General features: G+C 40.0%; 1 protein-coding gene across 1 annotated transcript in view; it reads right to left on the bottom strand.

Annotated features, from left to right (window-relative positions):
* Positions 1-27,445, bottom strand: part of CNTNAP2 (contactin associated protein 2) — a 1,879,707-nt gene that overhangs the window by 652,154 nt on the left and 1,200,108 nt on the right. The window contains exon 12 of the mRNA XM_078059689.1: positions 10,632-10,751. Coding sequence (XP_077915815.1) covers positions 10,632-10,751 — 120 coding nt within the window. The remainder of the gene's footprint in view (positions 1-10,631; positions 10,752-27,445) is intronic.

Here is a 27,445-nt window from a genome sequence, read left to right as displayed (position 1 = left end):
ACTCCCCCTGCTTGTGTTCCCTCTCTCACTGTCTCTCTCTCTGTCAAATAAATAAATAAAATCTTTAAAAAAAAAATACTGTCTAGGTAGGTGTGTAGAAATATTTGGAGGTGGGCGCCTTTGCATGTGGGGTGCCATTTTGGAAGCTCCAGAGGAGATCCTGAGGGGCTCGTTACCACTCTTCAGCCATTTCTTCTTGATTTTCCATGGCATCCTGCACCCCCTCCCGGACCCTGTCTGGTGGCGTGGGCCTCACCCAACCTCTTACAGCTTTCCTCTCCTCTTCTTGATTTAAGTTCAAAAACCATTTGAGAACTTTTGTAGTATTAACCTATCACTGTGACTGACACACAATGAAGAGATTTGAAAGAAAGCCTGGCAGGGGAAGCCATCTGTGGAATAAGAGCGTGACTCCAGAAGGGAGTTTTGGGCAAGTGGGTAATCAGTTACAGAGAAGGGCTCTCTTTTCAGGCTGTGTTTGATCAGTGAGTTGGTTCCTAGATTTTCAATTGAAGCTGTATGAACAGAATTGAATTCAAAGATTTATACTGATTGTGAGGAACTGAAATAGCTGAGCGCGTGAGGCAGGAGTTACTGAGTGATTACAAAGGTTTTTTAACAAAGACAGTTTGTGAGAGGTCAGCAGAGAGGAGAAGATGTGCCTGAAGAAGACACGGAGGAGAGCTATTCTGCGTGCGGGTTAACAACAGAGGAGGTGTGCTGGGGCAGGAGACAGACGGGGGAGAGAAAAAGCTGGTGATGAGAAAAAATAAAAATGAGCAGAGGGAATAAAATGGAAGAAGCCAGTGTTTTGAGGCTTACACTTTAGGCCGTGAATTCATCAGAGAAATAGTTCATGACATCTGGGAACACTGAGGGATTGGAAGCGTAGCAGCACCTGGCCTGCGAATGTTAATAAGCCTAACAGAGCCGCATGTGTCCTTGTTTCTAGCTGGTTTCCTTGCAAAAAAGGGAAGAAGAAGGCACTATAAGCACACTAAATACTACAGATGATCCCCAGTACAATTCCATTCAATCTTGTTACATTCTCACACCAGATTTTGTTAGAAATGGTGTAAGATGTTCCATTGACAGTGTGACTAGATGTTGGTGTTAGAATTTTAATTATCCTAAAAGTCGGGCTCAAATCCTAAGGGATGACTAACCTATGTAGATAGGAAATACACAACTTATCCTATAAAGCTCTCAGAAAATTATATTAACTCGTAGTTGAATTTAGAGCTAAAATTGATAATTGCCTAATGGTTTAGATGCTGATTTCATTTAAAATGTGTTCGCTGATTAAAAACCCCAAGGCATTATTTGGACAATTAAGAAGTAAATAGTTTACCGCAAAAATGCGTCCAAACCACAGATAATGAATTAGAGCTGGGTAAGGAAGTTTTGATGATAATGATAATGAAAAAATACGAGTAAGAGGTGCTCATTTCAGAGATCATATTACCGACCATACTACAGAATCCAAAATGAGGAGCAGAGTTTGAATGGATGCACGTTACCATGCATGCACACACACATAGTAACTAGGAACTCTGGATCTGAATCACACAACCCTAAGAAGTCAATCTCCATAACTTACTGAGATTTACTGTGTGACTCAGGACTTAGTATCTCTGAGCTTTAGTTTCCTCATCCAAAAAAAGGGAAGTGGGTGTTATTACCTACTCTGTGGGGTTGTTGTGAAGTACTGGATGATGGATGAATTAATGTGTGTAATCTACCTAGAATGATGCCTGATGTTCAGTTTGTTCTCAATAATAAATATAGCTTCACTATATAATGCAAAGTCTTTATGACACCTTTCCTAACATATTAGCAATTCATATCTGTAGCTGGTAAGCAATTTTACTTTTGCTTTTCATATTTTCAAAATTTCCTATATTGAACACTATACTAAAAACTCTTAGACAAATAATAAAAAAGGCTTAATATTTTACAAAATAAATGTTGCACTGTTGCTCAGAAGGTAAGAATAAATGTAGCTGGAATTACGAGTACTATACAGAGGTGTACGGAGCTAGGTGTGGTAAGAAGAGTACAACGATGGCCCAGAGATTCCTGCCACCCCGCATATACTCCCTGCATGATCCCTGCTCCTTGAATGTGGGGGATCAGTGAATATGATGGGTGTCACTTCTGTAATTAGGTCACTATGTATGGCAAAGGTAAAGAGATTTTGCAGATGTAAGCAAGGTCCCCAATCAGTTGACTTGAGTTCATCAAGCAGGTAATTATCCTGGGTAGGCATGACCTAATCAAGTGAGCTCTTGAAAGACAGTCTGGAGACCAGAGAGATCCACCAACGGCCAGGCTGTGGGAGGGACTCACCACTGGGACCTGGGAGCAGCCTCGAGTTGCTGAGAGCAATCCACAGCCAATAGCCAGTAAGAAAATGGGGCCCTCAGTCTTAAAGCCACAAGGAACTGAATTCTGTCAACAACCCGAATGAACATGGAAGAGAATCCTAAGCCTCAGAGGCGATCACAGCCCTGCTGACCCCCTTCATTTCAGCCTGGGAGACCCTTCAGGGGACGAGCTCACCTGTGGCTGACTCCTGACTGGCGTTAACAGTGAGATAATAAATTGTAAGCTGCTAAGAAAATGAATATGCTAGAGAAGGAACTGCTTTGCTTTGCTGGGGGTAGGGTATAGAAGCAGGCACGGTGGGGGAGGTTCATGATACTTCCCACCAGGACCCACGCACACCACGAAGAGACTCATTTCCTTGCTGCTCGCACTTCCCCACTGAAACTTCTGAGAAGCATAATAATAAATAAAATGATATTACTGAGTGCAAGTGCTTAGAAACTTGAGTAACAAGCTCTCTATAAATATTAGATTAAAAAGACATGAACAGCTTTTACCATTATAGAGGATAATAGAATTTGATCAGCTAAATCCCAGGGCTTTATAAAGCACAAATTATGTAAACAAGCTTAATGGCTTTTTGATAAAACTACAAAACTAGTGCTAGGAAGAATACAGGAGGTGTTCCTTATTTGGACTTCAAACTTCACACGCTGCCGCACAGATGCTTACTGAAATTTTGAAAAACTAAACATGAATGCAAAGAGAGTTATAAAGAACATGAATTAGAGTACAGAATATTAAGAAAAACACTGTTTTTGATTTACGGGTAAGTAGTAAGTTTCTGAGGATAATGACTGGATCTAGCTTTATTTACTATTATTATTAATCATCGGGGGGGAAGAACCAAATGAAGCTTTAAATATGAAAGTTTGAGGGTTCTAGGAAAAGATGCTGGCAAACATCTTAAAACAGAAATAGAAGCTTACATGTTAAAAAAATGTACCGATAACAGAGCTAAATATTCAAAATATATGACAGTTTCTGTTCACAACAACGGTATTTACAATAGCAAATTCTCAGAGAGAGGATGAAAGTGGAGAAGGAGGGTAACAATGAGTACATTTTTGTGCCCTAAGACTTGAAAAAGAAAACCTGGCTTTGGCTTGCGAATGATGTATTCTTCCACAGGGGATTCAGTGAATACATTCTCTGCTCAGTACCACCTCCACAGTACTTGGGATGCTCTGTCATTTAGGGCACCCCCTAATTTCCAAGCAATGTAGCCCTGAACTGCAGATAGTCAAAAGAAGAATTGCAGCGTAGGAGACCTGCCTCGTGATAAAAAAATGAAGAGTGCCAATTCATGTCAAACTTGGCCAAGAAATGAGTAAATTCAAGCTTATTTGAGATAAGAGGATTCTGTCTCTAGATTATTTGACTGCAGGTATACTGTGATATTTTTCTTTCTTGTTCCATGATAATAATGGAATTTTTTCTTTTTTCTTTTTTTTAGAGTGGGAGAGAGTGTAGAGATCTTCCCATTCCAACTCCTACAGTTCATGTACCAGGAAACTGGAAGCCCAGACACAGAGATTAACTGAGGCACTCAAAGCCCCAGGGGGAATCCGTGCAGTACCTGCAAGGGGGCCCCTGGCCCAGGTGGGTGAAGGACACGCCCCTTCACTAATCTGCCCTTGGCCTCCTGTGCTCCACCTCATGCAGGTACCCACGGCAGACACCCGGCAATCTTTTCCAGCTTTCATCTTACCAGCCACAGCCTGGCCACCTCCACTTTCTAAATATCCATGAACTCGATCCCCTCCTTTACCTGACTGCCACCACCTTACATCTCAGTTTTGACGCCTGGATCGCAACAGGGCTTTTTCTCCCTTGTGTCCCTGTTCTAGGTCTGGGTCTCCTCTGGAGAATCCCATTCACAACTGCCAAAGTCATGCTTTAAAAATACAGTATCACCACGAGCTTGCTTCTCCCTCAGGACCATGTTTGAACCACTCCGCATGCCATACAAAGCATTTCATGTTGGTCTATTTCTCCTTCTCCTGTTTTCCAGGCCCCACAACACCCACCTGTTCTTCAAGACTCGGATCATGAGTCTGTTGTTTTTGTGGGAGATTTTGCTGGTCCCTGAGTCTAGGGTAGCTGCCTATTCTATGGTTTCCTAAAGTTGTCTACACAGGCCCTTCATGAGGTTGGTCACTTCCAGACACATCCTGTTCCCCGCATCCTGCTTGTTGGCACTTGCCATACTTGGGTGCTTCGCCTCATTCGTTACAGACATTTGCATTGATTTGAAGTCACTCTCCATCCTCAAAAGGTTTTATTATTCTCTAGGACCCAAGCAGTCACTTCCACATCCATATGGATGACCCAGTCTTCCCCAAATGCTCTTAGACATTCTTCCTCCACTTACTCTCAATTATATCCTCCTCCTACACACGCTGATACATCATTTCATCCCCAGAGACCTGATCTCTACTGAGTTCCTGAAGGCTCATTCCCAACATGCCTTTTCCCTGTTTACATCACCCCCTAAGTGATATTATCACTTCTCATATATTCATATGCTAACAATTAGCACATTTCTATCTCTAACCCACATATCCTTTTTGAGGTCTTATCCAATTGCAAAACTGGCATCTCAATTTAGATGATATATAGCACCTCACATTTAACTATGCCAAAACTGACTTCTTGAGTTTTCTCAAAATCTGTTCTTCCCTTAATTTTCCACATCTCCCAATGGCACTGTAATTCACCCAGTTATTCAATCCATATATTTGGGAGTTATTCTTGATAACTGTCTTTAGCCATCCTCACCCAATCTGTCATCCATCCTGACAATTCTAACTTCAGAACAGATCTAAAATGCATCTCTGTCTCATCACTTAAACTGTCACCACTCTAGTTCAAGGAGGAGACGATGCTTCCCTGGACTTTGACAAAAACTCCAGAACTGGTCTCGGTGTTTCCACTCTGCCACTCATGCCCCCCACCCCCATGGTAGTATTAAACAAGACCCTTTCATTCTCCTGCTTAAACTCTCTCCTCTTATTTATTTGTTTGCTTTTTTAACATGTGTTTTATTATTAGTTGTGAAGGCATTTAGCATATCCCCTTATTCTCACATGGCACAGTTCCTGATGCATAGTGGATATATAAATAAAAAAATACCTGGAAAAAAGGATCCTAGAGGTATGCTTAAACGTTATTTTCTTTTCTATAAAGACTGAAAAAATTCACAATCTTTGGGAATTTTTTTGGTGTATATTATATATTTTTAATTAAAAATTTTCCTTGCGGTAATGTAGATGAAACATGCAGTTGTGATAGATAATACAGAGAGGTCTCTTATACCCTTCATTCACTTCCCCCAATGGTGCCACCATGCAAAACTATAGGACAGCATCACAATCAGGATATTGCTGCTGGTACAGTTAGGACCCTAAACACTTCGGTCATCACAAGAGTTCCTCATGTTGCCCTTCTATCACTATGCCCACTTCGCTCCCACCCCCATCCCTCCTTAACACCAGCAGCCATTAATCTGCTCTCCATTTCCATAATGTTGTCTTTTCAAGAATGTTATATAAACAAAATCAGATGGTATGTAATCTTTTGAGATTGGATTTTTTTCACTCAGCATAATTCTCTGGAGATTTATTTATTTATGCTACACTGGATCAATGGTTCATTCTTTTTTATTGTCGAAGAGTATTCCATGGTATGGATGTACTAAGTCCGTCTAACCATTCACCTGTCGAAGGGCATCTGGGTCCCTTCCAGTTTTTGGCTATTACCAATAAGTCTGCAATGCTTATCTGCATACAGGTTTCTGTGCAACTCTGTCTTCATTCCCCTGGAGTAAATGCCGGGCGGTGCGACTGCAGAGTCATGTAGTAGGTGCATGTTGAGTTTTTAAAGAAACTATTGTTGGGAATTGGGGATGAAAATAAGGATGATTTGCAAGAGGCATTATGAAGAAGAAATTGAGAATGTAAAAAAAAAAACCAAACAAAAAAACGGCTGAGATGACCAAAAGATATCAACAGGTTAAAATTGTGGACCGAAATGAACAATAAAATATTCTAAAAGGGATACACGTCAAGTCCTCCCTTATGATTCAATATGAAACATAGTGAGGATAAGGGATATGTTACTTATTTGATAATGTTAAACAAACAAAACTTGGAGACATCAGTTGACAGTAGTGTGGTCATGATTATTTGGAGGAACTTCTTGTCCAAAAATCAAGGGAGACTCCCTTCTTCTTGTCAGGCCCTAAATTAATTGTGTTTTCATTTCTTTTGTTTTATCTTTTAAATTAGTAACTGAATTGAAAGTTTAGGATTCCAAAGAAAAGATCTGAATCAGAAGTAATTTTCAACAGTGTCTTTAGTTTCTACCTAAATCTACATCAGATATTACCTGTCAGGGAGGTTCCTTCCCTTAAATTTTTCACTATGTCTGTACAAGTTTAAAGTTCTCCCCCATCCCACCCCACCTGTAGGAAGAAAGAAAAAAAGGCTGATCAATGCCAAGACTTTGCTTCTTCCCCAGAGAAGATGTCTTGCTCCCATATTTATTTATTTATTTATTTATTTATTTATTTATTTATTTATTTTTTAAAGATTTTATTTATTTATTTGACAGAGAGAGAGACAGCAAGAGCAGGAACACAAGCAGGGGGAGAGGGAGAGGGAGAAGCAGGCTTCTTGCCGAGCAGGGAGCCCAATGTGGGACTCGATCCCAGGACCCTGGGATCATGACCTGAGCTGAAGGCAGACGCTTAACGACTGAGCCACCCAGGTACCCGCTTGCTCCCATTTTTAAAATATGTGATATATTCAACAGTGATAATACCCAATTACATCTGGGCCACTGAGAAGTGGGACAGATCTATTCTTTACTAGAAAAGTCATAAAGTAAGGTGTATATACACTTTCTCATGACATACAGTGATAGATATATCAAGACTTCATAGAATTGTTCATGCTGTCATTCCTTCCCCTTCTTCAACATCTATCTCTTGGAACTGCAACAGCCCAAACGAAGCTATGTGGTACCATACTATCCTATGATGTCAAGTTCATGTTCTTTCCAGATGAAGGAAGGGTTGATGGGTGGTAAAAGGCCAAAGAATGCCTGCTGGCCTTCAGTGTCCCTGACACACTGGTGTTCATAACTATCTTGAATGATAAAAGAAGCATATTCTACCTTCAGAAAGTGGTACTGTACTCTTCACTGTCCAGACTGCACTTAGAGTATTGGCTTAAAATATAATCATATTTTGGGGCACCTGGGTGGCTCAGTCATTAAGCATCTGCCTTCGGTTCAGGTCATGATCCCAGGGTCCTGGGATCGAGCCCCACATCGGGCTCCCTGCTTAGCGGGAAGCCTGCTTCTCCCTCTCCCACTCCCCCTGGTTGTGTTCCCTCTCTTGCTGTCTCTCTCTGTCAAATAAATAAAATCTTTAAAAAATATATAATCATATTTTTTATATATTAGGAGAAAAAATTCAAGATTCTTATAGATTAAATCAAGTTCTCACAGATTATATTTTAGTTCAACTAAGATTAAAATGAAGATCAACAAGAAAGTACCTGAGCGCACTGGCAAGTCCAACAATCAATAAACTCTTAGATCAAGCTTTCTGGTAAGCGGGTTTCTTCTCTGGGACACACTTAGAGTTCTTGGCATGGAAGGATATTTTTGGGAGGATAGCTCCCATGTTACCATTTTCTCTACATGCCTTCCATACTATATTCCTGTCCTCATCATTCCCCCTTCTGTTCTAGGCCATGCATAGCTTCCTGATGTTGCTGGAAGTTCTCCACAGGGTCTGTTTACGCACAATGCTCTTCAGGGTTCTCCCTTCGAGCAGCACAATCCTATTTCCACTTTGCACCTATGTCTGGGAATGTCACTGGAAAGACATGACTGCCGATTGACCTGTGAGCTGAACCCAGGCACTCCAAGGTTTCTCATCCTTCCCCTGTCCTTGGAATGGGGTTCCACTTGCCTTTTTCTCTCCTGGAGACTGCTCCAAGGACACAGACTTGTGGTGGTGGTGTGGTGTTGAGGACGCCTGTATGGTGTATGTAACTGAACCCAAGTGAGGCCTCTTTATATACTGTTAAGATTATGCTGCCAGCAAGACAAGCCTCATATATAAGTTCCCTGTGCTTATTAAAACTGCCACCTACCAACCTGGAGGGGCCTGTCTCTTTCTTGGGTCTCTCCCTGCCCTCTGAGTACAGGGGCTGGTTTCAGATCACACCCATGAAGTTCCCTGGAGGGTTGTGAACCAATGAACTGCTGAATCAAAGTCTTCAGCATAGAGACAATTAGTATGTATGGAAAACAAAAGCAAAAACAAAAAACTCCATAAATAATTCCAAAGCATTGCCTGATTTAAGAACCACTAGCCCCCCAACCGATTTGTGTTTGAATCTTACCTAAATAATATAAGCAAGGTATTTAGCTGTCTAATCCTTTAAAAAAAATAATACGTTACTCCCGGGTAACATTTACTGAAAGTTTACCATGTGTCAGACAATATGGGAAGAACCATATGTATATTATTTTATTTCATTTACATAAGAAAGCTATGCTGTAGATATTATTATTAATCCATTCATAGATAAACATACTGAGGCTTATTGGGTTTAATAAAGTTAATCTAAGGTGCCCATGATTATATGCCTGGTGACTGATGGAGCTAGGATGCAAACCCAAGTAGTCTAAGAATTTATCATGGTACCTGACACAAAGTAGACAGATCATGCAGTAATCATCCTAAGTAGCGTCATTACTGTTCTAATCAAATACTTCAGGAGTTTCCATCAAATGCTGATCCTCTCCTGGAGCCAGTGAATAGTACACGCCTCACACTCTTCTACTTTGGAGGATAAGACATTACTAAGTGTCTGATGGAAAATCTGCTCTTAGAGATCTGTATATTTTACACATTGTGGGAGTTTATAAGAACCCACAATTTCATTTCATAACCCCGAAATTTAATATGGAAGTGAAGAAAAACCAGGTTCTCTTCTGATGTAGAAAATTCCAGATACATATCATGAAAACTGTGGGTACTGCCAGAATGGAATTTCCATCCACAGAAAGCCTCCTTCTGGGTACGTGCACCCCGATGTTTATAGCAGCAATGTCCACAATAGCCAAACTGTGGAAAGAGCCAAGATGTCCACCAACAGATGAATGGATAAAGAAGATGTGGTATATATACACAATGGAATATTATGCAGCCATCAAAAGGAATGAGATCTTGCCATTTGCCATGACGTGGATGGAACTGGAGGGTGTTACGCTGAGCGAAATAAGTCAATCAGAGAAAGACATGTATCATATGACCTCACTGATATGAGTTCTTAATCTCAGGAAACAAACTGAGGGTTGCTGGAGTGGGGGGTGGTGGGAGGGATGGGGTGGCTGGCTGATAGACATTGGGGAGGGTATGTGCTATGGTGAGCACTGTGAATTGTGCAAGACTGTTGAATCACAGATCTGTACCTCTGAAACAAATAATGCAATATATGTTAAGAAAAAAAAAAAGAAGAAGATAGCAGGAGGGGAAGAATGAAAGGGGGCAAATCGGAGGGGGAGACGAACCATGAGAGACGATGGACTCTTAAAAACAAACTGAGGGTTCTAGAGGGTAGGGGGGTGGGAGGATGGGTTAGCCTGGTGATGGGTATTAAAGAGGGCACGTTCTGCATGGAGCACTGGGTGTTATGCACAAACAATGAATCATGGAACACTTCATCAAAAACTAATGATGTAATGTATGGTGATTAACGTAACAATAAAAAATTAAAAAAAAAAAAAAAAGAAAGAAAGCCTCCTTCTGTTAACTACAGGGCCCGGGGAAGATCCGGAGGGGTCCAGAAGCTTCCCCTGACATGGGCAGCATGGACAGTCGAGCAGTGATACTAAGTTCTTCAGTCTAGGTTACTGGTGGAGGCTGCTCTGTGGGCCACAGCTCTTTCTGTGGACTTCCCCCTCAATTTCACTTTCTGGGTTTTTCCCCTACATATTCATATTTTAAAATGTTCAAGTCAGAAGGTAGACTTTAAAAAGAACAGGTTAGAAGATTTTATTGCTTCAGAAATACATTTCACCATTTTCCTGAACAAATCCAACAATATTTAGCTTATTACATGTTGTGACAAGAACATGGCGCAGAAGAAACTTGAGTGGTACTGTTCATGTTCAACATAGAGAAAAGAAATGTCCATGAAACATAAATATGGCATAGTTACCTGTCATGTTGCAGTAGACTTTCAGAGGCCCCAGAGGTCCACTGCCATCAGGATCTATCCAGTAGTAATTTGACGTCTGGCCCAGGTGTTTGTATGCTTCACAGGAAGGCTCATAGATCGCTAGAACAGAACAGCCTACATGAGCACAGTGCAGAGCAAATGGCTCCCCAGATGGGTGCCCCAGCCACATCCACTACTGGCCAGCGCTGCTGAGCAGTATATCCTCCTGTTAGAGCGAGTGTTCTTTTTCTCTACATTGAAATTCATGATTTGGTTCTTACTCTATAAGTATTTCTGACCTAACAAAGAGAACAAATTCCTGCTATGGCTTTATAGGTGGGGAAAGGTCTAAAACTATCAATACATTGTAAAATAAATGTAATGTTTGTTGCAATAGGGCTTAGATCATTGAAGTAATATTTAATCTGTAGTTATTTATAGATACCATCTCCTTATTGTAAGGGACTTTATTTTGAAAGGACGTAAGTATTGGCTGTTTTGTTGGGCTATCAACTAAGAGAAAAATCTCTCTCTCTCTCTCTCTCTCTCTCACACACACACACATACACACACACACATACACACAAGCATCCCCCCCACTTTTTTTTTGCATAGATATTATACATTTCCCTCAAATAGCATGAGATTTCTAATCTTCCTTTATTTAGGAAAAAGGAAAGAATGTCCCTGCTTCATTTTGTTACAGGTATTTTAATTACATCCCATCTAGTTTGTGTAGAAGGCTGCCATCAATGTAATTAAATTATAGGTTCTTTTCCATTCTTTTTCTATTTGTTCCCATGCTCCTGACACATTCTCTTTTCTCACAGAGACTGCATCTGGTTTCCGAAGTACAAAATAGACATTTGCATATCTCCTCTGTTGTTACAACTTCTAGAATACTACTGGGAAGACTTAAAAACAGCTCCACAGTGATATTTATGATAACTTTGAAAGATCCACTTTACAAAACCGAGAACTATTTCTGGTAAAGAGCTATCATCGGATGCACACATAATCTAGTCTTTTGGTAAACAGCATTGGAATTCACACTGCAACCTGTGGTTCATTAACGGCAGGTCAGATTCTGGGACCTCTCTTTTCCACCTTCCGCTTCCATGTTCTCTGTGTCTCCATTTGGCTGCCCATGGTTTCCTCTCTCTCCAAAGAGGTTAGACCTCAAATTCAATTTCATGTCAACAACAACATACTAGGCTAAAACAATTCTCAAATTCTTTGTTTTACTTAATCCTCTTTTCCTCCCTTCCTTCTGCAAATACTGAGTACCTACGATGTGCTGAGCAGGGGATTAGGCAACGCAAATACAGATGTGAGCACCACAGATAAAGGACCAGTAGGGTTTGTTCACTAATTATTTTGGTATTACTCATGCATAAGGTGCTCTGGAAGGGGATGCAGATGGAAAGCTAGGCAGAGCTCATGTGTCTTTTGTCCAAGTGTGATGATTAATATGCCCGATTTCAATCTCCCAAGTCTCTTATTTGGATAATAAGCTATGGCTGCTCCAATTCTGAATGCTATGCCAAGTAATATACTGCAATAAAGGGCAGGGGGGAAGATTTTTAAACTCTAAGCAGGAAGATGCTATAATTAGATGTAGGTTTTAGAAAGAAAACTCCTATAGAAAAACAATAGATTTTAGGGAAGTGATTCAGAAATTCATGAGCACACACAGGCTGTCATTGCCATAGGCCAGGTGAAGGATGACTATTTCCATATGAGAGTATGAGGAAGGATGAAGTAGATGGGACTGATTCATGTGTTTTTAAAATCAACTGGGGATGGAGACCAGGTGGGTATAGGTAGTTAGGAAGAAAGAGAGTACAGAATGACCTTAACTCACAATTTCTAACCGCCTTACTAATTTTTTGCAACCTCTCTCCAGATAATTGCAATTTTTGTGTGTAGCTCAAAATGATCCAGAATGTCAAGTTAAAATTCTAAAGTTTTCCTTTTAGTCCCTTTGGGCAATCTGTCTTTAAGAGCTTTCATTTTTCTTTTTAAAATATTTAATCATTAGTCATTCTCTTTCCCCCCTGCAAACACCCCATTTTCCTTATTATCCAGTATCTGGTTTACCACAATCATACTATGAATTGGCTCTCCTATTCAAATACCTCTTCACTTCTCACCAAATTATGCTTTTCAGCCAATGTTAGTCTAGTCCTAAAACGTTACTTTCATTATGTTAAAAAATATGTAATGATTTTTCAGTATCCATGATATTATATCCCAGATCACCATCTATGCATACAAGACCTTCCATAATCCTAACAGATGTTTCCTGGTTTGGGTTACTTGCCCACATAAACTTGCACACTGGTCAGGCCCCTTTTCTGGGGTCACCTTTATCTGCAATACACTACAAACCTCTTAATCTATTAACCTTCTCTACAAGAGTTAACTATTAAGGCAGGAGTGCTAAGAAACAGGGTTCTGTAATCCAACAGACTTGGGGTGAAATTCTGACTCCACAAAGTACTATTATGTAACACTGGCAAAGTTGCCTCATCTCCTTTAGCCTTGTCCGGAGAATAGGTATCAGCTATTTACAATGTAGTAATGAGAACTGGAGGACATAACAACATTCATTGCTAAACTACTGTATCTGGGACATGGTAAACATTTAATAGGTGGAATTTTTATGATTAATGTAGTAATTATTAATTAGGTCCTCCTCACAGTCCTCCTTTCTTAAAGAGACAGTCCCTAGTCAATATACTCATCTTTCTGTACAGCCCAGGGCACTCACTGCTCCTCTCATGTACTTAATACCCGATTATAGTCAGTTGAGGATTTGATTGACTGTTGTTGATTGAATTTCATACATGAAAATTTTATTTCCTAACAAGACTGTGAGTTATCTTGAGGGGAGGGTCTAGAATATCTATTTTTCTTTTCTACTCCATATAATCTAACATGGTAGATTTTTTTTTTAAGATTTTATTTATTTATTTGAGAGAGAAAGCACAGGGAGGGGAGGTAAGATGGAGAGACAGCAAGGGTCTTTAAGCAAACTCTACACTGAGCAGGGAGCCTGACGTGAGGCCCAAGCTCAGGACCCTATCTCAGGATCCCATGATCACGACCTGAGCTGAAACCAAGGGTCCGACGCTTAACAGAAGTGCCACCCAGGCGCCCCAAACATGGTAGGTGTTTAAGGAGAGCCCGTCAGAACTGACGAAAGCATGATCTGACGATAAGAAGTGTAGGTAACTGCTGCATGTCTAAGCAAGCATATAAACACCCTAGAGAGGGCTACAGACCCTAACTCAAGTAACTGACAAGAGCAAGGGCTGACGGCTTGTAGACGAGGGAGATCTGGGTATATAAGAAGCTCTCCTTTTTTTTTCTTCAAAGTGGGACAGTTATTCTGCTTGACTTTCACTCATGACAGGCCTACTCGCTGCTTTTGCCTCATCAACACAAATGGGAACCCAAGTATTTCAGTCCAAACGGTATCATGTGTGAAAACCACCTGGAGAGCTTGTTAAGACAAGCCTGTTAAGATTCCTGGGCCTCACCCAGAGATTCTGATTCAGCAGAGAATGTGCAGTTCTAACAAGCTCCCAAGTGATGCTGCAGCTGCTGGTCCTGACTGTGGTTTGAGAGGCACGGATCTAATCCTGGAACAAAGCTAACTCCAGAAGGGCGGGCTAATTATTTATATTTAGATATAAGTAGGAAAAAGGTAGGACACCAAAAGGCAATAGAGTGAAATTTTAAATAAAATAAGTCCGGACTGCCACTTCACTTCACTCAAAATAACGAAAAGGGATTGGGATACAAAACCCTAAATAAAAATACACGTGGAAAGAAATATACTTGGATGAATGCACCCACACAGTAACAGTGGTTATCTTTGAGCAGTAAGATTATGGATGATTTAAAACGTCGTACTTTTCTGTGTTTTCCATATTACTTTATAATGTGCATAAGTTATATTACGATTAAAAATACACTTGAGAAATACATATCTGGAATAATGGCAAGGAGGTAAAATGGCAAGGACACCTGGATATAATGAAATTGCATTAGTTTTATAACTGAGTAAGGAATTAAGAGATTTTCATTCAAATCTCCTTTCTGTCATTTAAACGTGGAAACTCCCCTTAACTTTTCATTTTCTTAGCTGTGAAGCGAAGGCAACACTATCTCCTTCAACTAAGTTATCGTGATGATTAAATGAAATCACACGCACTTTGTAAACTAAAAAGCATTGAGTATATTGACATTTTAATGCAGAGAATGAGCTAACCGAAGCATTTCCCCTGCATGCCTCAGCCAGTTAGCTCTGGGCCCAGTGGAGGGAGGCATAGCTGGCTTGCACAATTTGTGTGCATTAAACCTGAGGAGATGACAGTGCCCAAGGGCTAAGGCGGCAGCCAGTGAAGAAGTGTGCGAGCCATCATTGGTGACGGAGTTTTGCTAGTCCCCTGCTGAAGAACAGAGAGGCAATTGGGCTGATGGGGAAATAAACAGACTCATCAAGTTCATTGATTTATTGGAAAAGTAATTTTTCTCTGCTGAGACTTCTAGTACCAAATAAAAGGTCTCGTATTATTGTACATATTCGTAAATAAATCTCAGATGTTCAGAAATACTACTATTGAACACATCAGATTGAATTTCATAGCATGTAAAACTCCAAAAGATGGGGAATCCTAAGTCTGTTCTTCATTTTCGTTAAATGACGAGTGTCGTCTGTGTGACATCACACTAGGTACAGGGAAAAATGACAAAGGACCACTGTGTTAGGTTCACAGGGCTCCTGTAAATAACCAAGCCTTATGCACTGAAACAACACGAACTTATTACCTTACAGTTCTGGAGGTTAGAAGTTTGAGGTGGGTTTCACTGGGCTAAATTCAAGGTGTCTGTAGGGCTGTGCTCCTTCTGAAAACTCTGGGCAAAAATCCATTTGCTCACCTGGCTCAGCTTCTAGACTCCACCTCATTCCCTGCTCATTGTCCTTGTGCCATGTCTCCATCTTCAAAGCCAGTTCTTCCCACACTCCATTGTTCCGATTCCCTGATTTCCCTGTCACATCTCTTGCTCTAAGGAGCCCTATGATCACATGTTTTAAGGAGCCCACACGCCATTGTTCCGATTCCCTGATTTCCCTGTCACATCTCTTGCTCTGTTTTAAGGAGCCCGATGATCACCACCCAGATCATCCAGGATACTCTCATGTGACGGGCCCTCACTTGATCATAAAGTCCCTTTGCCATAGATGGTAACATATTTACAGGTTCCACAGATGAGGGCAAGGACAACTGGGGGAGCATTATTCTGCTTATCACAACTATATAAAAATTGGACTGCACTACTTAATGAACAGATGTTATTAAGCATCAAATGTGTTCCTAGTATTGTTAACAAAAGAAGTATTAAGCAGAATAATAAAAGATGGAGGCATAAAGTCAAAGGTTGGTACTGAACTTTAAAAATCCATATGGCCCTGGGCTTACAACCATCAGTAGAACACCAAACAACACGTGCATGCTCTGCCCCCCTAGCCCCAACCAAGGGCGAGGAAAAACGCTCCCCCTGCTCATGTGCTGATGTGGCATGAGACATCAGAAGGATGGTCAACTCGCAGGCAGAGGGGCGAACCAAAGGTTGAAGAGCCAAGCTGTGCAACCGGTTTCATGTTCTAGGAGAGGAAGCACAGTTAAGGAACGGTCAGCGCGGGGACAGAATATAAAGGAGGAACTCCACCCAAGGAGAAGCACTCTCAGGAGTCTGAATTGCTGCAAAATATGCGAACAGAAAGAGGGCCAGAATACAACAACAACAAAATGGCAATACATTTAGGGAGCCGATTTGAGTGACTTTTTAAATATTTCAGGGCAGTGGTATTTATAGAACCAAATTATAGGGAAAGGAACTATTTAGTGGAATTGGGTGGTGACCACATCATTGTAGGAATTTGAACATAAAAGCCAAAATACAATAAAAATTGGTGGAGATCGCTAAATTCGTGAGGGAGTTTTTGTTAGGATGTGTGAGATAGATTCATTTTTTTAAAAAAATGTGGATATTTCTAATTATCAAAAGAACTTAACACTTTTTGATGAATTTTGGAAAAGGAGCAAATAATATAAAAGAAAAAGATAACACCTTGTTTTCTTGCCCCCGGGAGCAAATTTGGGTGAGCCTGTATTTCGTTCTCCTTTTGAATGCCAGGCCCCTCTTCTTACCTCCGTGTAGACCTCCTTCAATGGTGTGAAAAGTTAATGTAACTGCACACAATCCAGAATACACAATGGCCATATTCTATGAGCTGTTGTCAGGTACTCATTACTACCTCTATGCCACCATGAAGTGAGCTCTAAATTCTGATGGTCAATCTTAGATTCTTGAGAATCTAAAAGCAACAACTTTGCCTGTGAATGCAACTTCACCAGCCCTGGCTAGACTCTGATTTAAAATAAAACAAAAAGAAAAAACAGTTTCTTATATGGCAAAAAAAGAAAATCACTTTCCATTACTTTATTTGTATTTTTTATTAATATTTGGAAAATGTATTTTCAAATGTACATTGGAGAGATCTTTCAAGTCTTTTGTGGGGCGTACAGTTATGAGTGATGCCCATTTATTGTCATCATTTTTCTATTAATTTATACTGGCTATACTATAAATGACTAAAATCTGTGTTCTTTCATATTTGTCTTCCCTGTTTTTCTTACAGCTTTGAATATGTAGTTTTTGATGTATAAATATATTTTGTTATTAAATATATTAAGATTTCCCCTTTAAGAACTTTCCACAGCTCTTAAGTGTATATTATCTTCCATTTATGACAATAAGATCTTGAATACCATACTAAGTAGTGGTTAAGACATACACACACGTGATTAAAACACTAAGGTACCTGGGAATGGAGAAGAAAGCACAGATCAGTGATTCCATACCATGGCTTCTATTTTCACATAAACACTGGTGATTTAAAAAGGATGTTGCTATGGGTTTAAATATATCCCCCACAAAAGATGTTGAAGTTCTAGTCCCCAGTACCTGGGATGGTGACCTTATTTGGAAATAAGGTGTTAAAGATAATTAAGTTGAGATGAGATCACTACAGTAGGCCTAATCCAACTTGACTTACAGAAAGGGGCCATTTGGACACAGAAACAGATACCTACAAGGGAAGACAATATAAAGACACAGGAAGAATGTCAACTGCAAGTGAAAGAACATCTGAGGCCACCAGAAAGAAGCTATTAGAGAAGTATGGAACAGATTCTCCCTTACAGGCCTCAGAAGGAATCAACCCTGCAGATACCTTGATTTTGGATTTCTAGCCTCTGAAACTGTAAGGCCATACATTTCTGGTAAGCCACCTTGTTTGTGGTTCTTTGTTACAGCAGTCCTGGGAAACCAATACAGACACATAGGTGCCAAGTGACTTGGCCAAATTGGAGTTTTTCCAACTTAGAGATGATGTGGAGGTCTCTCCACCATGTTTTACTACTTTAATTTTAAGAGAGAAATATCTTCCAGATAAAACAATTATTTTTGGCTCATATGTGTAAGGTCTTATTCTGGGTGCTCTGAATAGTACAAAGCAACAGTTCTCCAGAGCTTTGCTGATGCTGATGAGCTGAGGAAGGCTCTCCTTGACCCTTTCTACACTTCGTAATTTGAGATAGGTGTGTAAGTATATCTGGCATATATCCTTCCTGTTATTACCTTCTAAAGCAGATGGATCTCTAGAAGTGGCCAAGGATGAAACATGTTAGAAAATTAATCACAAGTCAAAAATGAACATGTACATAAAGGTTATCTTTGGAACATCATAAGTAGTCTTTTCCTGATTGCCCAGAAAGGGAAAAGTTCACTTCTAATGATTTGATATAAAACTGAAAAGAAGCATAAAATAATTTTATAGCTCATTTGCTAGTAAATGCTGTAACATGACATTTTGGGTATTGATAGTTTATGAATGTCCTCACTTTCCTGCTCTCTTATAGTGGAGGGACCATATACTTACTACAGATCAAGACCAGGATGCTAACAAGGGAGTTTGGTTTACTGGAGACCCTACTCTTCACTTAATAAAGTCTTTTAATGGAAAATGTGGATGTACCACAAAATGATAAATAGCTGTTCTTAGCCCCTGAAAGGGGCCTGGGGCATATGTGAATTGGTGACATTCAGAATAGGATGATCTCTGGGACCTTCCTTATGCTGATGCCTTATAATCACTAAGTCACCTTCTGATCTTAATGTGTCTTTCAAAAATAAGTTTATCTACTGGAATGAGATATTTCTCATTGAAACAATGAAACTGATTTTCTGATCTCAATCAGGCTCTAATGAATTTGGTTGGAGAACCTAGTTTTCCCAGAATCTCATTATTCCTGTTAAGGTAACTATTTGTGCACAACCAAGCTGGAAATCCAGAGGGGCAGCAGTGGCCTTGAGACCTCCCCGCCCTGTAAAAGCTCCCTAATTCTAAGACCATGCAATTATTTTTAATTAGCACAATGTAAGCTGCACAATACCTAGGTCCTCATTAACACGTGAATATTAACCTCACATGTTCTCTGTCTCTTCGGAGTTTTTTTTTTTTTTTAGTTTGAATGAATGCCCTGAGTAAACTACATTATATCCCGGAGGAGCTATTGTCTCATAATTGGCACAGAGCAAATGGTGGTGGTAGAGTGTGCGTTTAAAAACAGATATTCTGATATTCTGCATGCTAATATTATGTCATGATCTTTCCATGAGTGCAATTTCTGTATGAGATGTTACTCATTATCATCCTCTAATGGATTCTTTCACCTGTCCAAGTCTCAAGGGAAAAGGGTAATTTAGAAGGGAAAAAAAAGAAAAAATTTTGATTTCTTGTTAATAAACCAATAGCTTATATTTCTTTACTTGACAAGTCCTTCAAGAAAATTTTGGAGATCAAAGTAAATCTACATTTATTTTTTCCTTTCTACTCTCTTACCCACATCCACCCCATTTCTGCCTTTTGTTTGAGTCTTCTCATTCTTGGTTTTAGCTCCAAAGCACTACTTTAAAGAAAACAATAATCCCAAACTTGGCAATGCTGGTCACAAAACCACAACTCTTTGTCTCTATATCCTCATGACTGCCATATTCCTTGGTGATATTAATGTCCATACTTGATACTCTGTGACCTTCACTCCACAAAACATAAAATTGACTGTTTTTTCATGACTCAGTCTGGAGAAGCTCTACTAGTATTTTCTTCATTATTGCTTTTAGGTTACAGAAGACTAAGATGAGGGGCAAAAACTTATAAAACCAAGTAGGCGTGTGCTACAAACTCATGCTTTCTCATTTTAATAGGTCTCTACAGCAAAGCTCAACAACCCTATTGATCACTAGCTTAGATCTTATAGACACTGGCTATGGTTATCTCTTGCTCCATCTACTCAATCCTCTATTCTCATCTCTAACCTTATCACTCTCATTTTCACTCTGTCCCAATAATGAGACTAAGAACATTGATCCAAATGTGTTAACAACTGTATATACTCCTTCAGTGTAACCTACACAGGTCCTTTTCCTTTTCCCATTGCTAATTAATTAATTAATTTTTACATTAGTAGTACTAGATCTGGTGCTATGCCTTATACTAGAAATAAGTAAAATGAATGAATCATAGATCCTGGCTCTGAGGAATTTGCTGTCTAATGTATGGCATCGATGTGTGGAGAAATAAAATACTATATAACTGGATGAATGTTATTTTTAAAAAAAAGATATAAACAAAGTACCCAAACACTTTAGATAAGGGATTGGACAACTTAAGACAGTCTGGTAAGGCTTCATTTGTGAAGTCACTTGGAGCTGAGTCTTAAAGGATGAGGAGGAGTTTGCCAGGAAGAGGAGAGAAGGACGCTTCTTTACTACTCCTTTCCAATGCCATGTTACTTCATGCCAGTCTTCTGACACTTTAAGAGAATTATTTCCTCGATTTTCCTTCTCTTTTTTTCCCATTAGCTCTATCTTCTTTGTTAATTAGCACCTGTCTGCTCTACCTTGGGTAATGGGAGTGGGGGGAATATGCATGCTGCCCTCTACACCTGTTTTATCAATCCAACCTAAGGGAACTTCTCTTTTTCAGCACTTACACCTGAACGTCCTCAAGTCAGAAAGTTATCACTTCTGCCTCCCTTTCGAGAATGCCGCTGATCACTATGCTGACTTTGACTAAGTCCTCCTCCTCTGTGATTTCAGTAGACTTGGTCACTGTTGACCATCCCATCCCCTCATGGAAACTTATTCTTCTCCGCCTTTCTGTGTCCTCACACTTGTCTCTCTGACCTGCTGACCACTCCTTTACTGTCCTGCACTGTCGTTTTTCTTTTCCTGGCCTTTAGAGAGAGCTATTCTCTGAGGCTTGTCCTCAGTGCTCTGTCCCTGCCATCTGCACAGAAGGATTAGTTCACTATTCCAAGACTTTTTACCTAAAGAAAGGCAGAGTCAGGACTGAGACACAGGAATTCTAGCTACAGAATCTCTGCTCTTAAGCTATGCTGAATTGCTTATACTAATCTCATCATTATATTTTTTACTGTTTTTCATATTTATATTTACTACTTTTACCGTTTATACTCTTATCATTATTCCCAAGAAAAAGGTGCATTTTGTTCTTATTGTTGGAAGATAGTTTGGGAAAGAGGGTGTGTTTTACTAAAGTAGAGTCTCCTGAAGGAAGAGCAGATTTTTAAAATTAATATCTGTGTGTGTATGTGTGCTGAGGAAAAACTATGGAGTGTGAAATTCTCCAACTGTTTTTAGCTAAACAAGACTCAGTTTAACAAAAAACAACAACAAAAAAACAAATCTGGCTCTGATTAGAAAGCACTAATTCTTTTGCAAACTTCAGTCATTTTGAGTAAAATTGTCCTTGCAATTCAAATAAAAACATAACTGTATTTTACACTACTTTACAGCTAAAAAATGTTTTACTATTGTTTATCTAATTTAATGAATGAGGCAGTATGACTGATTTTAAATGCCAAATGAAGCTGTGGGAATTCAATGAGAAAATAAACTACTGAAAAATATGAGTACTGAAACTTGAAAATGAAATAGATTGACTGTGTCCCCCAGTGAGTCATACTTCCCTCCCTTCATGCTCTTGCATTGTCCCCTGCCCCCGAAATGATTCTGGATCTGATCACGTGACTTGCTTTGGTTAAAGGAGACATTAGCAAACATGACATGAGCTTAGGTCTATAGCATTGTTGGCCATTTGGGCTTATCGTCTCTTGCCCTTGAGAACGCTTCTGATTCCATGGGAAGAAACCTGAGCTAGCTCACTGGAGACACATGGCCCCACCGAGAGAAGGATTAACTATGAGACTTGTGAGTAAGGCTGGCACAGACCAGCCCCAGGTGAGCTGCCATTTGGTTGCACCTGCTTGAATTACCCCTGGTGGGACCAGCAAAAGGAATGTCCAACAGAACCTATCCCATGCTGCTAACTGTTATCATGGGCAGATAAAATTCTTTTTGAAGCCACTGAGTTTTAGGGAGGTTTGTGAGGCTGCAAGATAACAGACGAGTCACACACTCAAAGACATGTCTTCTTGGCTTTGATTATTTTACTAAGGTGGTATCATACAATGTACAACCCAATTTATTCAACATTGCCTGTTGAAGGTCTTCGCTTTGTTTCTAGGTTTTGCAACTCTGGCCATACTGCAGGGAGTATCACTGAAGTTCACCCGATTCGCAGTAGACAGACTTCTGGGTGAGGAGTCGGTGCTGATGTCATGAGGCTCAGAAGGCACAGACAGTGCTGAGGGCCCAGGAGAGCTTTAAGGACCTGGCAGATGTTTTAATCTTTAATTTCTTTTAAAATTAGAGGAGAAAATGAATAGGAATAGGATAATAATGAATCCATTCTGGATTATAGTCATCTTTACATCAACACAGTTATAAAGTATATTTTATATTTTCTATGTGTGTGTATTTAGTGCAGGAAAAATAATCCATACAGGTAAAAAGTACCTAAGGCCCATGAAAGTCATACTGTGACCCTGGAAATAGGTCTTGTGTTTTTTTTTATTTCAATAGATATATCAGGATTGCTTTCTGAAAGTCTGTAACAATTGCCATTTTTACTAGAAATGAAGGAAGGTATCCTTTTAACTTCTTCCCATCAGTAGGTATTATCACTATTGGTTGCCACTCTGATGGATGCTAAGTGGTCACTCACTGCTACTTACTTGCACTTCTCTCAATGGAGAATTAGAATTTTTTCCCGTAAGTTTACTGGCCGTGCAGACATGTTCTTCTGTGGACTGCCCATTCATCATCTTTGTGCAGTTTATATTTATCTGAACTCTTTGTCTCTGTCATAATTGCTGCAAACATTACTTGCCAATTAATTATTTGTAGAGTGACATTAGCTAAGCACGTGTACCACCCACAAGTTTTGTATTTTTACGTGTCCTAGATTGCCTGCCTTGGTTAAGATGTCACCCCAAAGCCTCTTTTGGACAGGGACTCTCCCCAGTTTTTTTTCCAGGATTTTCAATGTTTAATTTTTTACATAGAAGTCTTTGATCCCAGTAAGCTTTACATCTAAACTTTAAGTGATAATTATCATTATTCTATTTATTGTCATAAACCTGAAAAAGAAGACAGATACGGTGGGCTGAACATAGAATGGGAAGAAGGGAGTTTGTGTAGTGTCTCTGGAGTTATTTTCTATGATAAAAAGAAAGGAGTGAGTTAAATCACATGTTTTCAAACTGGGTCCCATGTAATCCTGAGGCTCACAGTGGTTCTTTGGAGACTTATATAAAAAAAGAGAGGACTGTTCCCTAAACAGTGAGGATTTAAGCTTCATACAAATCCTGTCAATTACTACTGTATTTTATGTGTCAAGATTTCACCTATGACTTTACTTGAGGAGGGAAAATGTCTTGGGGGAAAACCCCTCAAAAACCCTGGATTAGATCATTCTTATCATTATTATATGATTTTAGAAAAGAAAGAGAAGGAAAAAGAAGAGAAAGAACAAAAATGGGGAAAAGCTTCTATATTGATCTTTATAACAATGGTACAAGATAGGTATCCTTATCCTCAGAGGCAGATCCAGGATTTCCAGGGCCTGAAGTCAATACATTTTACAGGTTTTCTTTAAGAAAAAAGAATATTTGAATACAAATGAGAATGTAGTTATGAAAACGGGCTGTGGGAGTGCACTTGTAAGTCATTCCTAGACCACGATGCCAGCAAAAACTTAATAATCTACAGAAATGGTTGCATAAATACAGTCACTAAACCCCAAACTACTGTATCCCCAACTTCACTTCCCCTCAGCCAGACAACAAAAATGCTGGAGGCTGCGCCAAGGGAGGACAGTTGGAATAAGAAGAGACTGGGCTCCTTGCAACTAAGATACTTTGTCTGCTTTGTGTGAACAGATGTGAACCCACCCTACACCAGTGACGGCTCTGAAGCCTGAGCTCTACCAGCTTCAGAGTGAATTCCCAGTTTACAACAGAAGAAACTAAGGCTCAGAGAGATTTAGTAATTTACCAGAGTCACACAGCTTGTTGGCGAGTGTAAGCCTGGACTCCAACAAGTGCTCTGGCCCAGGTTGTGACATTTCTGCTGTCCAGCCTGGACTCTTGGTGTCCTGTCTGCTCTTCGTGGGGCTTTTTACCTCTGAAGAGTTTAAATGTCTCACTGAACAGATTGTTAATTGAAGAAGGAGGAGGTGGAGGAGAAGAAGGAGAAGGAGAAGAAGAAGAAGAGGAGGAGGAGGAGGAGAAGGAGAAGAAGGAGAAGGAGAAGAAGAAGAAGAAGAAGAAGAAGAAGAAGAAGAAGAAGAAGAAGGAGAAGGAGAAGGAGAAGGAGAAGGAGAAGAAAAAGAAGAAGAAGAGGAGGAGGAGGAGGAAGAGGAAGAAGGAGGAGAGAAGAAGGAGGAGGAGGAAGGAAAAAAGATACCTATCTCCTTTAAATGATAAAGTGTATGGTAGGTGGGGAATCATTCTTACTGATAAATGAGTTTTGATAATTAGGCTCTTAAAGCATTGGGCTGTAGCCACTGTGACAGGGAATTCTATTAGACATCACTTCTGTGCTAAGGCCATTTCGAAAATTAAGATATCCAGGGGAAAAACACCTGATAGTCGTTTTTCACTCTTGGGGTTTAAAACCCCATATGGACCTGAGCCCCCTGAAATTCTGAAGAACCCCCTGAAATTCATGAAGCTGGCTCTCCATCATAGGCATGCCCATTATCATGGCTACAACTGTATTATCCTGCTTGATTTTTCTGTCATCCACTCAGTTGCTGGATGATTTCATTTAAATGGCGAGTGATTAAGTAAGATACCATATACACAGTACCTAGCGTTTTTCCATCTCTTTTTCCTTGGCAACCACAGAAAGGCCAAACTCATTTTAATCACTAAACACAATATAAGAAGGATGGAAAATATTCTTTTAAAAAGTTCTATGCATTCCAAGATCAAATAGAAACATATTGAGTGTAACCAAAGTTCTGAATAATTCATGCTCTGCTCACCTTACCTTACTGTGCACAACTGAAAATTGGCCATATTGATTTCTTGCCCAATATACAGTGAAACCTCATTTATCTGACATCATTTGGGAATGAGCTGTTCATAGAACCACAGAATTTCAAAGCTTGAGAAGACCTTGGAGGCATCTAATCTATTTCCCTCATTGTAAATAATCATCATAATTATAACAACAGCAGCTACTTGAGCTGTTATCATACGTCATATCCTTTGCTGAGTCACGCAATGCGCCATCAGTTTTTCATAGTACTCCTATGAGGTATGTATTATTCTTTTCATTTTACAAACAAAAAAACTGAGGTTTAGAGAAATTAAAATAATTAAAGACTACATAGCTTCAAAGTCCTGAAGCCAGGATTGAATTTAAGCCCATGGCGTCTATTCTTAGCCACTGTATTACGCTACCTGTAAGAGTCAAAGGTATCAGATGTCTTGCTTACCCAAAGTCACCCACTGACTCAGTATCAATTACTAGACCAGAATTTACATCTCCTGACTATCTGTTATCACACTGCCTCTATCTGATACAAACTCCAACATAATTGGATCTTTAACAGAAATGAACTGATGAACTATTTTCATTCCTTTAAGCATGAAAACTCATTTTATTTTAAACATTTTCAGTGAAAATCGTTCTGAAAGTTATTGCAGTTTTCTGCCTCCTTAATCATACTACATTAAATATAATTGCCATTTCTTGCTGACTCAGTTTTCATGATTAGGTACATCAATCATTGGATTATGTTGTAACAACACGATACTCTCACGAAATGATCCCAGCAAACTTTGTTTCATTGACTTGTTGGTTTCCCTTTTTATCAGCTATGAATCCTTACTGTGTTATGACTGGGGATGCCATGCTGCAAAATCTCATTGCACTTCTTGTCCAGACACACTCAAATACGATTACTCTGAATACGTTATGGGTTGGGAAGCAATACTGGCAGGCTTGTTTACATTGGGTGTTTGAAAAATGAAACAAAACAAACGTGACCTCTACGTTAGAGTCATCTTCCTTTAGGAACGATGAAGTTGTGTTCTGGAGGATAAAGTGAAGATAGCCAGAGGAGGCCAGGGAAAGGGCTACAAAAGCAAAGGAGTTGGATGTGCAAAGCCTCAGAGGCCAGACTGTTGATTCTACCACCATAGGGTAGTGACTGGAGTCCAGAGTTCAAGGTCAGCGAGCAGGAGCAGTTGAGACTACAGACAATCAGGGACCAGGTTTCAGAAAAAAAAAAAAAAAAGCCTGGTGCTTTAACTTAAGGACTTGAACTTAGGCTTAGAGTAATGAGGAGTATTTGAAGGGGTTTAAAGAAAACCGGGTGCAATGATCCAACCGTACGAAAAGTTCCCTTTGGCTATGATAGGAAGACTGGACACAAGAAAGCCAACAGTGGAGGCAGGAAGATCAGCTATGAAGCCATGGCATGGATTTGAGATAAGATCCTCTCAGGAGAGATCAGTATCCTCACCTCTGTAATGAGAAGGGAGGGATGACCAATCCCTGAAACCACTTCCTGCTCTAAAACTCTGTAATTCTGTGGCTTATAATTTGTCCTTAAACATGATCAGTGCTGGGGCACCTGGGTGGCTCAGTCGTTAAGGGTCTGCCTTCGGCTCAGGTCATGGTCCCAGGGTCCTGGGATCGAGCCCCACATCGGGCTCCCTGCTCCACGGGAAGCCTGCTTCTCCCTCTCCCACTCCCCCTGCTTGTGTTCCCTCTCTTGCTGTCTCTCTCTCTGTCAAATAAATAAATAAAATATTAAAAAAAATAAACATGATCAGTGCTATGCAAAGAAAAACAAGTTTTGACTTGGTGTAACAATCCTCATCTCTACTTGACTGCAGCTGGAAGTTGATATTGTCACTACACTGGAGTTATAAAGCAACTGTAGTTGGCCTTTAAGGCTGTTCTGACATTATTTACTTTCCCGGTCTGTACAAATGTTGAGATTTACGTTACAGGGGGTAAAATGCAGTATAGGTCAGCATTCCAGAATCTCAAATTTGTTTAGCTACCCTGGGATATTCTGAGATTATCCTAGTGGGGCACTGGTAAGTGGCAGTGCCATTGTTAGTCCTGGACTCTGACACAACAGTGTGACACTTGGCTGGCTCCCCAATTTATGCACTCTGTAAGCCAGAATGCAACATTTCACCCATGGTGGCTCAGCTCCCTGATCTGCAGAATGGGGCACATGGTAACACAACCCCCTGGAGAGTTTTGTGAACACAGTCTTGTAC

Source organism: Halichoerus grypus, chromosome 12, assembly GCF_964656455.1.
Source record: "Halichoerus grypus chromosome 12, mHalGry1.hap1.1, whole genome shotgun sequence".
In the NCBI taxonomy this organism is placed as follows: domain Eukaryota; kingdom Metazoa; phylum Chordata; class Mammalia; order Carnivora; family Phocidae; genus Halichoerus; species Halichoerus grypus.
The sequence above is the reverse complement of the archived record's forward strand: the minus strand, read 5'-3'. Positions and strand labels throughout refer to the sequence as shown.